Here is a 15,635-nt window from a genome sequence, read left to right as displayed (position 1 = left end):
CCCTGGAGGAAATGAAATATCTTCTTGTATAAGAATGTTGTGAGAAAGAATGGAAATTACTTCCTTTCTTAGTGGAAATAACCATCTTTCCAGTAATCTCTATCAGTCTCATGGGCTTTCACAGAAGAAAACAAGATATTAAACACAAACACATTATTGTTCTTCATTTAAGTCTAAATTCTGTGAATGTCAATTTGGACTTTTTAGCTGGCTTTTTCTCTGGAGCAAGCTAGTAAATGTTTTACAAAGCCGTATTTGTAGTCATTTGGGTTTTGTTTTATTAATTGAGAATCTGTGAAGGGCATCTGTTACCCTGTGTCCACAGGATCATCTCAGCCCCATTTGGTGAACTGTTCTGCTGGCTTAAGAACATCTTTAAAGCTGACAAGAAGCACTTAGGACAACAACTGTAATTGGATTTGTAGTCCGGAAGATCTCTCTCTGTCTTGCTTCCCACTGCTCTGTCAGATAGAGGCTAAAGGAGGGGAGAAGAGAAAAAATCACATTCACCTTGTCCCTTGTGAACTGCTGTGGTGAAAAAAGATGTCCTGCTCAAGCTGCTGCCTGGCAGAAGGGTGCACAGAGCTCCCAGTGTTGAGTCTAGCAGGGACCTGGTTCATGGCTTGCTGGCTGGTGGTGGCTGGTTGTCTCTTCTTACTGGGGCAAAATCAGTTGCCCTAAGCACTGCTCAAACACCAAGCAAGAGGACCAAGTTTGCTCTGAAGAGCAAAGTGTGATATGCAATAAGTTCGCAAAGCTTTTAGCTTGCAAGTTTTTGGAACAACGCCGCTTCTCTTTGGGAACTCGCTGTTGCCTTAGTTAGGGTTATTTGACACAACTGGAAAACGCCTCCGAGGCTGGAGACCTCAGCTCACTAAATCAGCCTGATGTTTGTTGATGAAGAGTGTGTCAGCTCAGGCACAAGACAAAAGCTCACAAAACGCTCGGCACTGGGGCTCGGAGAGCTGTACAGCAGTAAGGCTGGACAGCAGTAGGCTTCGGAGCCTCTTGCCTGATTTGGCACTCACCGTCCTTGCACTGGTGTAGTAAGTTTGTCTTTCTCTGACCAGCTGACCTTAGTTCTTAAATTATGAACAGTTACAACTGCAGTGTCAGTACTGTGGGTTGCTTGAGTCAAGTGGAGTGGAATGCCTTCTCTGTGCTTGTTCAAACAGCTGAACTCAAGTAAGGCAGGCATTCATGTTTACCCGTGTTCAGGCGCCATGGGAATGCTTAGTGGTACGCACAGCACATACTGATCAGGGTAACCCTATTGAAATCAGGGCCAGGGTGTGAGCTGTGTCTGCAAGCAGGTATTTGTGTATCTGGGATTGTGGCAGTAGCAATTTTGCAGTAATCCCCCATGAAGGAAGCCCCTCTGGGGTGTCTGAGACCTTCCACTTCACTTCTCACTACTAGGGTGGTCTAGAGTTAGTCCCTGTTGCCAAAGTTGTGTAACAGATTTAGTTACCTTTAGGACTGGATTGTGGGGTGGATCAGTGATAAACCTCATATTAAAGAATGAGTTACAAAGGAGAAGTGTGAGGCAGAAAAAAGCATTTGAGATGAGGGTAATGCTGCTCATTCAGCAGTGCTGTAGGATAGCTGGCAGCTGAATGAATGTGTGCTGGCAGCTCCTCCGAGGGCATCTTTCTTCCTACTGCTGTTAACGATGGGATTTTCCTGGATTGGAGGAAAGAGCAAACAGAGACCTGGTGCTCTCTCTTTTCTGTGCTTTCTCAGTTTGAAATCCCACTTTGCTATGAGAGAGGTGAGGGACACTTTTCCATTACAGCAGCTACCTCCTCATTCCCTGTCATCAGTGCTGAGGTATCTCATGCTCATGCAGAGTTTTAGGCTGCCATCAGTGCTTTTGATTTGTATATTCATCATATCCCAGAACTAGGTTATTCTTCCCAAATGTACTTTACATGTGTGACCATGAAGATATCCCGAAACCTCATCTCATTTCCCTTGGCTAAAGCAGTAACACTAAATTAAATGATAACTACTTCATGAATGAACCTTTATTCATTTTGGAGTTTTATTTCAAAGCGTATGTGTAATAGAGGTCTCTAAAGCATAAAATTATCCATGCAAATATAATCCCAGTGTAATGCCATTGATCTAATTCAGATTTCTTCTTTGTGTAAAGACTGCTCTGTCCACCTCCCACCACTTCCCAAATGTCTGTGGCTTGATGGAGCCAAGGCGTTAGAAAGATGTCTTTAATGATAAAGAGTCAGTGGCTTGATGGGATGAAGGTTATTGCAGTCACAGGGATTTGGCACAGGCAAGGTAACAGGGGTTACAGAAAGGAGGGAACTACCTTGCCAAGGGTAAGCTGATAAACGTTAGCATGTAGAAGGAAAGAAGACTGAATCCTGGAACTATCACTTGGGCTAAGGAAACACATGCTATAATCAAAGCAGGCATTTATAGTCATTACTTTTCAGAAGAAATTCCTTCACTAGATTACTGGCAAATGTTAATTTTATGTAATGACAAATTGCAGATGTATTCTTCAGAATCCTAGAAAACAGTTAGCTGGAATGGGAAAAGTGCCCTGGCTAATCTCTTCAGCGTGTTACTCTTTCTGTTTAGAAATTCAGAGTCCCACAGGATTAGTTCTAGGACCTGTGCTGTTCACAGCAACCCCAAAAAAAGCAATCCAGACACGACAATGGCCTCAGCATTGGTTATTTCTCAGGTGAAGGAGCTAAGGAAGGGCATGGCCAACCCCACAGACATGTCTGCAGAGTGAGTGCTCACGGACAGCCAGGCAGCCAGAGGGCAGAAAGGGGAAAACAAAGGACATTCTGCTACTCTCTAACTGCTGGGATGTGCAGGTTTTTTCCTTTCTTTAAAAGGACAGAGAAGAATTTGAAAAGAAATGGAGAAAGAGAATCAAAGGCATAAAATGAGTTTGGCATGAGGAGAGTGTAAATAGAACAGCATTCTTCAGTTCCAAAAGAGATATCAGACAGTAGGGATGATAAAGGTCTATAAAATCACTGAGAAGGCAGAAAAGGTGACCAGAGAGTAATTATTCACTGTTTCTCACAGTAGAGGAACTGAGGGGAGTCAGAGGAAATTATCAGGTAGCAAATTTAAAATGAGCAAGAAATACTTTGTTCACATGACAAACAGATAGGTTGTGGAACTGAATGCTGCTGAGTATTGTGGAGCTATAAATGCGATCAAGAATTCACGGAAGATAGGTCTCTCAAAGGTTATTTTAAAAACAAGGTGTGGATGCAACTTCTTGCTGTGGAATTTTCTAATCTATAATGCTGACAGGTGCCCCATTTTGTACCCTGGCCCTAAACTTCCGGTACCTGCCAAAGACAAGAGACAGGGCTAGATGAACCCGTGATGGTCTAACTAGATCTGGCCCACCATGTCTTTTCCATGTTCACACATACACATAGGTTGTAGTATTCCAAAATATGTTGTTGCTTTTGTTGGTTTTGGCTGTGTCTAGACATATTTCTTTGGAAGTCTGTCCTGCTGTGGGACTGAGCGCCACAGATCAAGGGACAAGGCTTGGATCTCAGTACGCATGAAAAATATTCGAGTGAGATCCAGTAGTCTGGCGTGAGTCCTGTATTCCCTCTTCTTTCTGTCCCCACAGTAAATTGCTGATGACTTTCACAAGGTAGAATAGAGCAGGTATAGAGATATATTCCTTAGAGGAAAACAGTGTTGGAGGACATTAAGTAAATGCATCTGAACTAGAGCTATTCAAATGCTTTCATTCTTTCATTCCTTCATTCTGAGAGGGACAAGCCAGCAGCTAGCCATGGGTGCGTCCTATTATGTGCAGTCCCGGACAGTCGTGCTCCGGGCTTGACATGCTGCCTGCTCTGCCCATGTGCCAAACAGCATGGACACATAGCCGTCTGCAGAGACCCTCCATGCAGGATTCCAGCTTCTGCTTCAGAAAGGCCCGATGTCCTGAAATCCTGGACAAACAAGCTGTGCTGGGTGATGCTGAAGAGGAAAAGGGATCCAAAATGTTCTTAATATCTCACCTGTCTGCCATTAAGTCCATGACTGTAAAAAGTGCTGTGCCACCAGGATACAAGAGAAACTGCCTTGGCAAGTGCAGTGATTTCTGAGGCTTATTAGTCTGTTTAGCGCTTAGGAGTAGCTGGAAGCTGTGCTCTAGTTATTATTATAATTGAATCATTTAAAGTTTCCTTCCTTTCAGCCAGAGGGTTTGTAGCTGGGCTTCTGATTTCAGACCATCGTGTCAATTGGATTACCATTTTAGTTACACCTTTTCTACTCTCACGTTGCCTGTTGTTCCAGTTTTTAGCCCTGTATTCAAGATAAGAGGGATAGGAATCAGGCAGATGCATGCTGCAGCCTTTTCATTTGACTGTGTAATTGCCTTCTCTAAGAATTCAAGCAAGACTGTCTCTGTGGTACTTCTCAGTTTCACACTGCCTGTGGATGAAATGCCTGGGCAGGCAGAGCTTGCAGAAACCACTGTCTACTTGCACTGAGATAGTCAATAAGGACCCAGAAAGCCAGGGGCTTTTCTTCCGTGTGTCTGTGATGCCATGGCAAAAGTGGCCATTTTTCTATCAGTCAGGATTATTTTAACGTCTTTAAGAAACTTGCTTCTAAACCTTCATAGCTGTAATTCTTTTGCAGATTTTGATAATCTTCTTCTTTAAAGTTTGCTACTCTCTACCCTATATCAATGATTTCAACCACCCCCAAACTGGCAGGCATGGAGTGGCCAGCTGGAACAGAGCAGGGTAATGACTGCCTTTTCTACACCCACAAATCACAATTAAAGCTAGAAAAAGAAATTGATAAGGGAGTTACGCTGCATTCGCTGTGTCAGCTGTGGAGCACAGCAGAGCTGCAGTTGTTTGTGGTGGAGGGTGTTCATGCCTTGGAGCTGCGCTCCCAGGAGTGTTGTTACACGAGGTTTTCCCTTCCATCTGGGAGTAGTAACTTTTCTTTCAAACAACTTTAGGCAGCGGGCTGAATGCATACAGGACCTGCATCATCTCTGTTGCCTCTTTGGAGCCCCGTCCATCCAGGTAACCAACTCTTTTTTGGTCTCATTCTTCTAGGGATATCTGTGCCCATTCCGGTCATTGGTTTGCAGGATGACTCCAGGGTGTTCGTAAATGGGACCTGTGTCCTCAATGACGAGAACTTCGTCCTCATTGGATCCTTCATGGCGTTCTTCATCCCTCTCATCATCATGGTGATCACGTATTGCCTGACCGTCCAGGTGCTGCAGAGACAGGCAACGGTGTTCATGTGTGGAGAGGTGCCCAAGCAGAGGAGGAGCAGCGTAAACTGCCTCAAGAAGGAAAACAATACAGAGAACATTTCAATGCTTCACAATCATGAGGGGGCATCTCACTTGAACTCTCCTGTAAATAAAGAGGCAGTTCTTTTTCGGAAAGGAACTATGCAGTCCATCAACAATGAGCGAAGAGCCTCCAAGGTCCTGGGCATTGTCTTCTTTTTGTTCCTCATCATGTGGTGCCCATTTTTCATCACTAATGTCATGTCTGTTCTTTGCAAGGAAGCCTGTGATAAAGACCTCTTGAGTGAACTCCTTGATGTGTTTGTTTGGGTGGGGTATGTTTGCTCTGGGATTAATCCCCTTGTATACACACTCTTCAATAAAACATACCGCAGGGCTTTTTCCAATTACATCCGTTGCCAATACAAGACCAGTAAAAAATCAGCACTGCGGCAGAATCAGTGTCTGAATGTTGCTTCAACAGCTTTATATGGGAAAGATCTGACTTTAACTAGTTATCGAAATGGCAATGAACTCAATAGCATGGAACTAGATGAAGTTGAGGAGGGCCTTGAAATGCAACCAGGGACTTCAGAGCTCTCCATAAACAGCTGTAATGTTGTAAGCGAAAGAGTGAGCTGTGTGTAAAGGTGGTTCACACAGCCTTTTGCTACGGTGTACCTGTAGCCAAAATATATTGTGTAAAAATGTAAGTGTTGTTCAAAGGACAATGTAAATATTGCATTCTGAACAAAGGTTTTTTTTTTAAAAGAAAAGAGTTGTCTTTCCAGTCCAGTACTTAAAATCATATATATTAATATACTGCAGTGAAGTTTAAGGTTCTATATTTACTGTTAATACTAGATCAGAACTATTAGTTACTTTGCATATGTCATGGACAAAATGTTTGAATTCTTCTTCCAGTGCATGAACAAAAATGCTGAATATTTATCTCAGGTGGCATTTGCTGGAGTCCAGAATGGCACGTTAATAGTTATATATCAAATACATGCTATTAGACTTGGTCAGTATAACTTTCTTTTTCAAGTTGACAGTAAATATATACTTTAAATCCTCACCCCTATTTGTGCCGTGTAAAGACTGTACAGAAACCTGGCAGAGAGACATCATGAAAGCGTAGTGGCTGTGCAGGCACCTGGCCAGATATGTCCTGTTACGGGTAGTGGCTTGCTGCCATACTGGGGCAATCTTGCACTTCAAAGGACCTCAGTTAAATTCTGACTCCCTCTCCAATCCTGCTGTTTTCTTTCCGTTCCCCAGGAGGCTCTGGCTCCCCTAAGGAAGGTGGGGAATGCAGTTCTGGTGTGGTATTGCGATCCTGGCTGGGATCGCTTGCACACTTGGAGAAGAAGCATGAGAAACAGAGCAAACCCCAGTTATCTGCTTCAAACATTTTATAAATGGAGTGCCTCAGATTTATAAAAAGCCCTCCTTTGGTCTTATAGATAATCATCAGCTCTGGGATGGAGCAAGCTGTGTTCAGTGTGGATGGCACTGCCTTCACAGATTGCTTGAATGATCAGGGTCTTTGATTGACCTGGAGAAGAGCGCTCTGGCTTTTTAAGAGCTCTTGTCTTCTCGGTCCTCACATCTATTTATTCCTTGGCTTGTTTGCTTTTATTTTTCAACATCCTGGGACTTGCAGTGCTGGTGATAAAACACTGCTTTGGGTGTAAAGCAGAAGCTGCTGTGCGTGTGGTGCTTGTCGGGGTCAGGCTGTGAGGTGCAGGTTACACCTCCCTGGGGGATGCTTAGGAGAGAGGCATAAACGAGGGTCCCTGCTCATTTCTTCTGTCTCAGGAGGGGGTGGGCAGAGCTGGACAGAGTATGTGACTGGAATGGTTTGCTGGTGATGTGGTTCAAAAGCAAATGATGACCAGGGACAGGAAGGAAGCAGACCTGGAGCTAGTCTACATGGAAGATTAATCTGGATTAACTTTTAAATTTGATTTATTCCATTTCACTCCCAAAGTAAATTATAGTATATCATATTAACGCCACTTACATCTTAATGAAAGCATCCACATTGGGATTTAATGCAGTTTAAGTAATCTGCTTTTAATTCACACCATGTATAATTTGAATTAATTTTCCTCTGTGTTCCTGTGTAGACAAACCCTCCAAGGCATTGTGTCTTTCTGGCACTGTGCCTCTGGGGTGATGCCTCTCATGCAATTTTCCTTGTGTATAGTATTGTCTAATGCCAGATATCACCCATAAGGTATTTACATCTTCATTAACTAATACACAAATGCTGCAGTGCCCATCTAACATGGATGCATTTAGCATCACTGACAGCCTCTGGCTATGAAAATCCTTAGAACAGGAAAGCTTACACTAGGCATGGATAAATTGCATTTTACTAACATGAACTGCTTGTACTCTAAGCTTGCTGTGTTCATCCCACCAAAATTAACTTGTAGAAGAAATGGAAAATTCTGCTAGTGCTTTAGCATAATGTTGTGCTGTTGCATTGCTGTGTACAGCAACAACCTTGCTGAGGCCACTACCCAACCACAACATATGGGTTGCATCTGCTGCTGGGTTGCTCCCAGCTTGATGTGTTGAAGTTGATGGTCCTCTCTTCTCCCTCATCCCCTCCTGGGAAAAATCCATAGTACTTCCATGCAGGCAGGCGAGGTATCCCAGTGCAGAGTGTAGCTTACTGCTTGCAGAAGGCAGCAGAGATGCACCATGTGCCAGCCTGCTGATACAACCACGGACTTGAATGCTCAGGAATCCACTTGCCTCTCCAAAAAGTCTGGTAACCAGTAGGAAAAGGACTGGCCAGAGACACAAACTTGTGCCTTCAGTGACTGCCCTTTGCTCTGAGTTAGATTGACTATCTCAAACAGTACAGAAAAATCAGAAAGATCACATTGCTTTTTAAGTTCTTATTTTCCCTTGGGTGAATTCATAGCACATCTTTTCCAAACATGTATATGTGTGTGTATGTATATATGTGTGTGTACATATATATACATATATATATTTAAAAGCCAACCACAGACTTTGAAAGCATTTAGCAATAAGTTGAATTACACTAGCTTCTAGCACATGTGTGAATAGGTCATGTGTGAATAGCTCATTTTTCACAGCATCCTCAAACTCAGTGTAAGTCCACACACAGGCATTGTCTTTGCATAGGAGCCTTCATGTCTTACCCTTGCCGGTTCTGTTGTATGGGCAAAAAGGGAACCTACTATATTTGGATGTAAATAATGGGAATTGAACAGAGAATTTACAGAATTTTTATAAATGTTTTTTAAAAATTCAGCACCAGAACTGTAAATATGTCGAGCATTGCGACTCAGCTGGACCCGTACTGATGTATGTCACTTGTTTAGATAAACAGACAAGGGGACTGCCTTACAGCGCCTGCGTTCTCTCCCGGCCAGCGGGTGATAACATTTTTGTGAATGATTAAATACTGTCACTTACCCAACTTCCTTTGGGTCATTCACATCAGGGTTTTGTGATGCTGCTATTAATTTATTAAAGAAAGTTTGTTGGTTTAATCACTCAATTTTTTTTTCATGGTCCATCAGAAAATAAATAAATGAACGTGCCCTCTCTTTCTTTCATCTGTCCCCAATTAAAATCTTTCCTGAGTGAAAAATATGTCCTGACCAAAAACCAAAACAACAACAAAAAATGAGGATGAGGATGAGGATAACTTTCACTTCTCCTCCCACGCTTGAAGTATGACCCACAGTTGCTTAATCACAGAAATTAGTGTCAGTAGATATCCCAACACTTCCAACCCCAAAACTCGTTAAACATGAAGACAGTGATAAACTATTCCCCCTCTTCTCCTTGCTCCCTCCAGGAATAACTGTTACAAATGACATTTTTTGAATTATCTCAATCTGAAGAATGGATTTAGTTCTCTGCAGCTTAACAAAAGTCAGGTTGTCCCCGCAGCAGCTTTGCTTCTCCTGAGCTGTAGTCATTAACCATGGTGGTGCCTCAATAAACCCTGCTCTGGTGCTGCCTGGTGGGAGTACCCACTGGAAGTTTTGTGTGAGTCCTCAAACCTTGGCTCAGATACAGTTTTGTCTTATGAATAGTTTGTGTTTTGTTTTGAGTTTGGACTGAACAAGTGAAAATAGTTCCTTGGAAATGGTGCTGTAGGCTGAAACATGTTGGTTACTTTATTTCCCAAACCAGATGGGAGATGTGCAGGCAGGCTGCCTGCGAGACTGAGTGTGCACGTAGAGGCTCTGACCCAGCAAACAGACCACCCCGTTTGACTTGCATCAGGAAGTCTACTCGTGGGGTCAGCCCCTGAACTAGCACCTTCCTGAGCTGTAGGGGCTTTCAGCCTTCCCCACCAGAGGCCAGAAGCAAGGCTGGCCACGTTTTCTCAGGCACAAAGCCTTGTGGCTGAGCAACCTGGCTTCCAGACCTGAGCTGACTCATCTACATCTGTGACGTTGCCCCACACAGCCAAGTCTGGGGTGTAGCATCCATGGAGTCACTGTGGTGGCTTTGGTGACCTCTGAGGGCCTCAAAGGCTGTCCTTTGAGGACAAGGGTCTGGTCCTTCAGTCCTGTGCTCGCTGAAGATAAGAGCAGCTACCCAGAGGCTATGGCATTTGAGAGGCAATACGGTTCAGAGCCAATGCTGAGGAGCCTCAAGGCACCCCATCTCAGCATGGCTCTCCTTATTTTAATGACTTGTGAGTCAGCAATAGTTTTTATCTGAATGATAATTTAAAGATACTAATGTCAGGTGATGTGTGAGTAGTCAGTGTGAACAGTGTGGTTAGTGCCTTTTTCTCTATAGAGACACTCATGTCAACCATTAGTGCCTTTCTGCTGGACAGCCCTACAAAGAGGTTCATCACTGGCATGGAGTGCGGCCAGTGCTTTTCCATTCCAAGTCAGCAGGCTGACTGCAGTCATCTGATGTGCTGGAGCCATGAGGGCCCTGGATATGGAGGCCCAAATTCCAAAGGAAAAACATATTTTAAAGAAAAAATGCAAACCACAAGCAGCTCTTCAGAAATATTGTTTAGCTTCGCGCTAATGAAGGGTGTCTGATATTCTTGCAAATTATGCTGATCTGGCATTCCAAAAGCAGTGTCCGCCATGTGATAAAGATGCAGATATCTCTTGGATGGATTTCCTCCCTGGATCACAGTATCATTAGGATAGCTACATGCCAAGCACTTGGCTTTGTCTCCATTTCAGACTGGGGCAGGAAAGGCATCAGAGGTTTTTCCTGGGAAAAAGCCTACAAAGACCACCAAGCCTTGGGCAAGTGCAGCAGAACAGAGATGGACAGATGTACACACACATCTGCACACATGAACACACACATCCCAGAGCCCCCAGAGAGCAACAGGCGATGTCATCATGATTCAGTCTTCCCTTGAAAAAGTGGGAATAGCTGAACAGCTGGGGAGGAAACCTGTGATGAGGAGATCAAATGCGGCTGTAGGTGTCACCGTGAAATGTGGGCTGTTCTAGTGATAATGTAGTGGAGGGGGTGCATGTACCAAAAAATGCTTTTATTTTTTCATTTTTAACTATGAAGTTGTTATTGACTGTTCTGCATCTCCCTCATTTTTCTTTGAGTCTCAGGGCTTCTGCTTGTTTGCTTTTACCCACACTGAAACTTGTGCTCTGAAGCTGTCAGAAGTCAACAAAATATCTACGTGATGTGTCATTCCCTCTCAGCTGTGCAGGTATGCAGCAATCCCATAACAACATGGAGATGGAGAGTCTTCAGGTGAGTGATTTTAGATAAATATGAGACAGACAATCAATGCAGCAAGGCACGCTTGCCAATTAAAGAACCACACCAGAAGATCTTTAACAAACAGTCAAGTGCATGAGCTACACACTGAAAAATTTTGCTTGAAGCTGTCCTAAATCATGGGTTCTGCTGATGGCAGGAGGGTGTGTTGGTACATGGGAAGGGAGTCTGGCAGTGCAGGGTGCCTTGAGCTGCATGCTGCTCCAGGCAGCCCTCCTGCACGCTCCCTCTGGGAGGGTGCTTTGTTTATGACCCGGCACAGCGTGTCCTGGCACGCTGCCCGGCAGGATTTATTCCACTCTCTGCTGAGCAGAGCAACTGCAGAAAAGGTTGCAAAAGCCTGGCCTCCTGGGCCACAACTTCAAAGATTTGGGGAGGGCCCTAGCAGGTGGATAAGTGTCTAGCAGTGACACAAATCACAAGTTTTTATTGTGGAAAATTGAGACTGTGAAGCAATCCTTGTTATGTATTACATCTCTCATGAATGTTGCTTTATGTTGTTCCCCAAAAAACAAAGGATCTCTTAGCATATAAATACAATTTCCCCAGCAGTTTCCTGGGACAATGGCTGCTGCTTTGTCACTCCAGTGGGCTACCAACACTTAGGTGACTTGAAAAATGAATCATGCAGCATCACACAGGGGCATGTTAAATCCACTGCTCTGAAATTCTCTGTGCTTGAATCGTAATTAGTTCAACAAATTGGATAAATTAATGTTTAATTAAAATACAGCCTAATTATCCAACGTATGTTTTTAATAGGCTCTAATTGTGGCATTTTGAGTTATTTAAATTGCTGATACACTAAAAACAATCTATCTGTAGGCTGGTGCCTGTTAGACCACTGCCTGGTTGCATTTGTTAAAATTTAGAGCCATTTTACATTTGTGTGTGCTGCTGCTGTTAGTGTCTCCTCCTGCAGAAGAACAGGCAGGTGCTGGTGATGGATGCTCATCAAAGCCACTGAAGATTTTAATCAAGGTCCTTTTCCCTGACTGAAGGCTAAAACAGCTCTTCTGTGACTTTTTGGGGAGGAAGACTACAGTGCCCCTCCTGCAGAGCCCACACTTCCCAAAGGACATGATACTGCTCAAAGCAACGGGTAAGTGCAAATGCCCAGCAGAGATCTCAGCTGTGTTGGGGGTTCCTCCCCTGTTCATGCACCAATAGTTCATGTCCCAAAATGTCTTCAGAGAGGATCCACAGGTCTCAGTGACCCACCTGTGAAGCCATGGCAATGTTTAGCCCCCTCAGCTAAGTACTCCCCCTTCGTTTTACAGCGCAGCCACAAGGGTAGCACACAGGTGGGCTAACCCTCAAATGAGCATTTGGTCTACCTTGCACCTTTCCTAGTTGTTGCTGAAGAGAAAACTGCCTGCATCCTCTATCAGGCTGTCCTACAATGGCATTTAGCAAAGTAGTGGAATGTGTTACTGACTCCGTGCAACAAAGCAGGTGATGCAGCAAATCATGGTGAACAAACGGTGTGTTTCCTTAGCCAGATCTTTACTCCTTGAGGGTAAATGAATGCAATTGCCTCTTGCTGTAGTTAGTTGGCACTTCTGCATTAAAAAATAGACGGGACTGTGTGTTGGGCCTGAGCAGCAGCCCCAGTGATAGGCACAGTGGGGGGATAGGCAGGGGCATAGAGAGCCCTTTTAATAAGAAGAGAGTAGAAAGCTTGGCTTGTTCCTCCTAGCAGCCAAAGATGGGTGAAGAAAGCTCTCCATCAGGACATCAGGGAGTGCTTGTTCCGACTAAGGAAGGAGGGGAGCTATTTAGGCTAGAGGAAAACAATGGCATACAAAAAGGGCCAGAAATAAACTAGGAATTAGAAGTTGGTTTCTAACAAGTGGAGTATTCCAGCTCTGGGACTGCACTTTCTGGTGAGGCAGCAGTAACAGCAACTGAAAAGCTGTTGAGGGCTCAGCTCTTGCATTCACGCAGGAATTTATGCTATAGGCGTACAGCGGGAGGGCCCCGCTCAGCCCTTATGTCCTCAGCCTCCCAGCTGGCAGAGCTCAGGCACCAAGCCAGCCATCTGCACAGCAGCACCTCTGGCCTCCCTGTCGACATGTCCCAAAGCATGGGAGGAACAAACATCTTGAAGCAAGAACACTATTTTTGTGCTACAGTCCTTCCAAGTCCTAGCAAAGCCATGAAAAATGCCGCAATTTTGGAGGAAGGCAGGCGAGGCCATGCCAAGTCAGTGCATCTCCCGCAAGTAGGACAATATGAAGTCAAGGGATCGTAAAGGCTGTGTGTTCCCAGCCCTGAGCCAGCCCCAAATTATATGAAGCAATATTTCATTTGCATTCTCAGAAGGATCCAGAATCAACCAGCTTAGCTAGCCCAAGCCTGACTGTATCCAGTCATGTAAGTAAGTTTTATTTACCCACAACAGCATTTTCGTGGACACTGAGTATTATTGGAGCCAGTCTCAGTCTGCTCTGGGGAGCTGCAGCATTGAGGTAATGTCCTGTTGGGCTGCCATTAGCTGGTGTAGTTGAGAAAATGCAGCATTAAGGACTGAGAGCCTGCTTTGTGCTTGCACTGTCTGACTTCTTAAATGCTTTTCTTTGTTGCTGTGTTTCCAACTGTGCAGCCGGGAACTTCATGCTTTTGCTTCAGTAAAATAAACGGTGTTGTTGGCCTTTTAAGCTCTCTGTTGTTAAAAGTGGACTCAGCTGAACCTGGCAGGCAGCAAGGTTATTGTTTTCTCAGTGCGAGTGTTTCTAAATAAATTGGCAGCATGGGCACAAACTTCTGGGCAGTTACCAGCCAAGACCAATTTGAGAGTCCCAAAGGTTGGGACATATTTCCAGTTCAACAGTTAAGAGCTGGAACATCATCAGATAAAACGCAAGGACTAGCCTGTCTTGGGCTTTATGCATCAGATGGGGACCTCTTGGTGGCACAGCAGCTCTCCCAGGCTCCCTGGGCGGCCCCGGCTCTGCGGTCAGACCCTGTGAGGGTGCAAAGGATGGGAACCTGCATCTGTTGTCTCTGAATTCTTCTCCTGTGTAAATTTTCTGTAGCCATTCCATGGAGAAAGCTGTATGCACCGGAAGGTTTAACACAGTCTTTGTATATGTTTGCTATTACTGAAGTTGCACTTGTGTGTCATGGCCACGCAGGGAGGGGTGCTTGGGGAGGGAAGGTCGTCATGTCGAAGGGCAGCCAGGAGGCTGCAATCCTTGTGAGGATCAGGTTTTGCACAAGCAGACTGGCAGAAAAGGCTTGCTGTGCAGAAGTCATCACGCAGGCGGATGGACAGCAGATCCAAAGCAGGACGGAGCTGGGGATGGTTGGACACTTACAGCGGCACACGTTCACACGGGGCACTTGGCATCTTCAGTTTATCTGGCATACGTTCCGGTGCAAACTTTCTTTCCAAATGTGGGCAGATAAATAGCTCTTCAGTGCTCTGAGCCTGACCCTGTGCCTGGGTGGTGAGGGACTGATGTGTTTACAGATTTTAGCCTTGAAATACGAGCTTCCTCTCCCAAGAACATCATGTTTCTGTTTGGTATGCATGTTTTCTCCACCACTGTATGAATTTCAGTGAAGAATATTCTGCCACCCTTTGTTTGTTTTTAAATCATAAAGATATCTAGACAAGTGAATTCTATTAAAGGAAGGCATTCCCTGATTTGTAAAAAAAACCCTGATATTTATTACTTGGGTTTTTTTTTCTAAATGAAAATTACTTCCTCGTGCTTTGGTGAGGTGGGACATCCAAGCACACCAAAGGTGTGACATGCCTTTACCACCTCTATTCACAGCTTCCTAGGCAAGGAAAGAAAAAAAAGTTAGCAGATGATCACTGATGATCATGGCTCAAATCCCCCCACTGCAGCTGCAGGAACTTGGGGCAACCTTTCGCACCTTCCAGCAAAGGCAGGGCAATGCAGCCTAATTCAGTATCTCAGAGAAGGCAGAGGTGCTGCACAGGCTCTCCTTGCTGTCGGAGATGAGTGCATGCATCGTCAGGGACTGCAGCAGGGCTGCCACCATGCCTGTCAAGCCCCCAGGCTTAAGGATGTGCCTGCACTCAGCTCTCCGTGGACTGAGACCTGCTTAAACACTGAGGTTGTTTCTGGGGCAGAGCCATCAGAAAAGGAAATGTCAAGGCCACGTTTAGGATTTTTAAATTAGTTTTCTTTTTTTTTAAATGTGTCTGGTGGCATAACACTTGCTGAAATGGGGGTCCCGGACGCGACTGGAGGCTTGCCAGTGTGACGCCCATCTACAAGAAGGGCCGGAAGGAGGATCCGGGGAACTACAGGCCTGTCAGCCTGACCTCGGTGCCGGGGAAGATTATGGAGCGGTTCATCTTGAGGGCGCTCACAAGGCATGAGCGGGACAACCAGGGGATCCGGCCCAGCCAGCACGGATTCATGAGAGGCAGGTCCTGCTTGACCAACCTGATCTCCTTCTATGACCAGGTGACCCGCCTAGTGGATGAGGGAAAGGCTGTGGATGTGGTCTACCTGGACTTCAGCAAGGCCTTTGACACCGTCTCCCACAGCATTCTCCTAGAGAAGCTGGCGGCTCACAGCTTAGACAGGTG

The 15,635-nt window shown here is 45.0% G+C and overlaps 1 protein-coding gene across 2 annotated transcripts in view; it reads left to right on the top strand.

The window, feature by feature from the left end:
- HTR2C (5-hydroxytryptamine receptor 2C) overlaps positions 1 to 6,348 on the top strand; it is a 47,769-nt gene extending 41,421 nt beyond the window's left edge. For both annotated transcript variants that reach the window (XM_009287606.1, XM_009287605.1), the window contains one exon: positions 5,094 to 6,348. In XM_009287606.1, coding sequence (XP_009285881.1) covers positions 5,094 to 5,926 — 833 coding nt within the window. In that variant the 3' untranslated portion in view covers positions 5,927 to 6,348. The remainder of the gene's footprint in view (positions 1 to 5,093) is intronic.
- The last annotated feature ends 9,287 nt before the right edge of the window (positions 6,349 to 15,635 follow it).

Source organism: Aptenodytes forsteri, unplaced genomic scaffold (assembly GCF_000699145.1).
Source record: "Aptenodytes forsteri isolate BGI_AS27 unplaced genomic scaffold, ASM69914v1 Scaffold265, whole genome shotgun sequence".
In the NCBI taxonomy this organism is placed as follows: Eukaryota; Metazoa; Chordata; class Aves; order Sphenisciformes; family Spheniscidae; genus Aptenodytes; species Aptenodytes forsteri.
The sequence above is the reverse complement of the archived record's forward strand: the minus strand, read 5'-3'. Positions and strand labels throughout refer to the sequence as shown.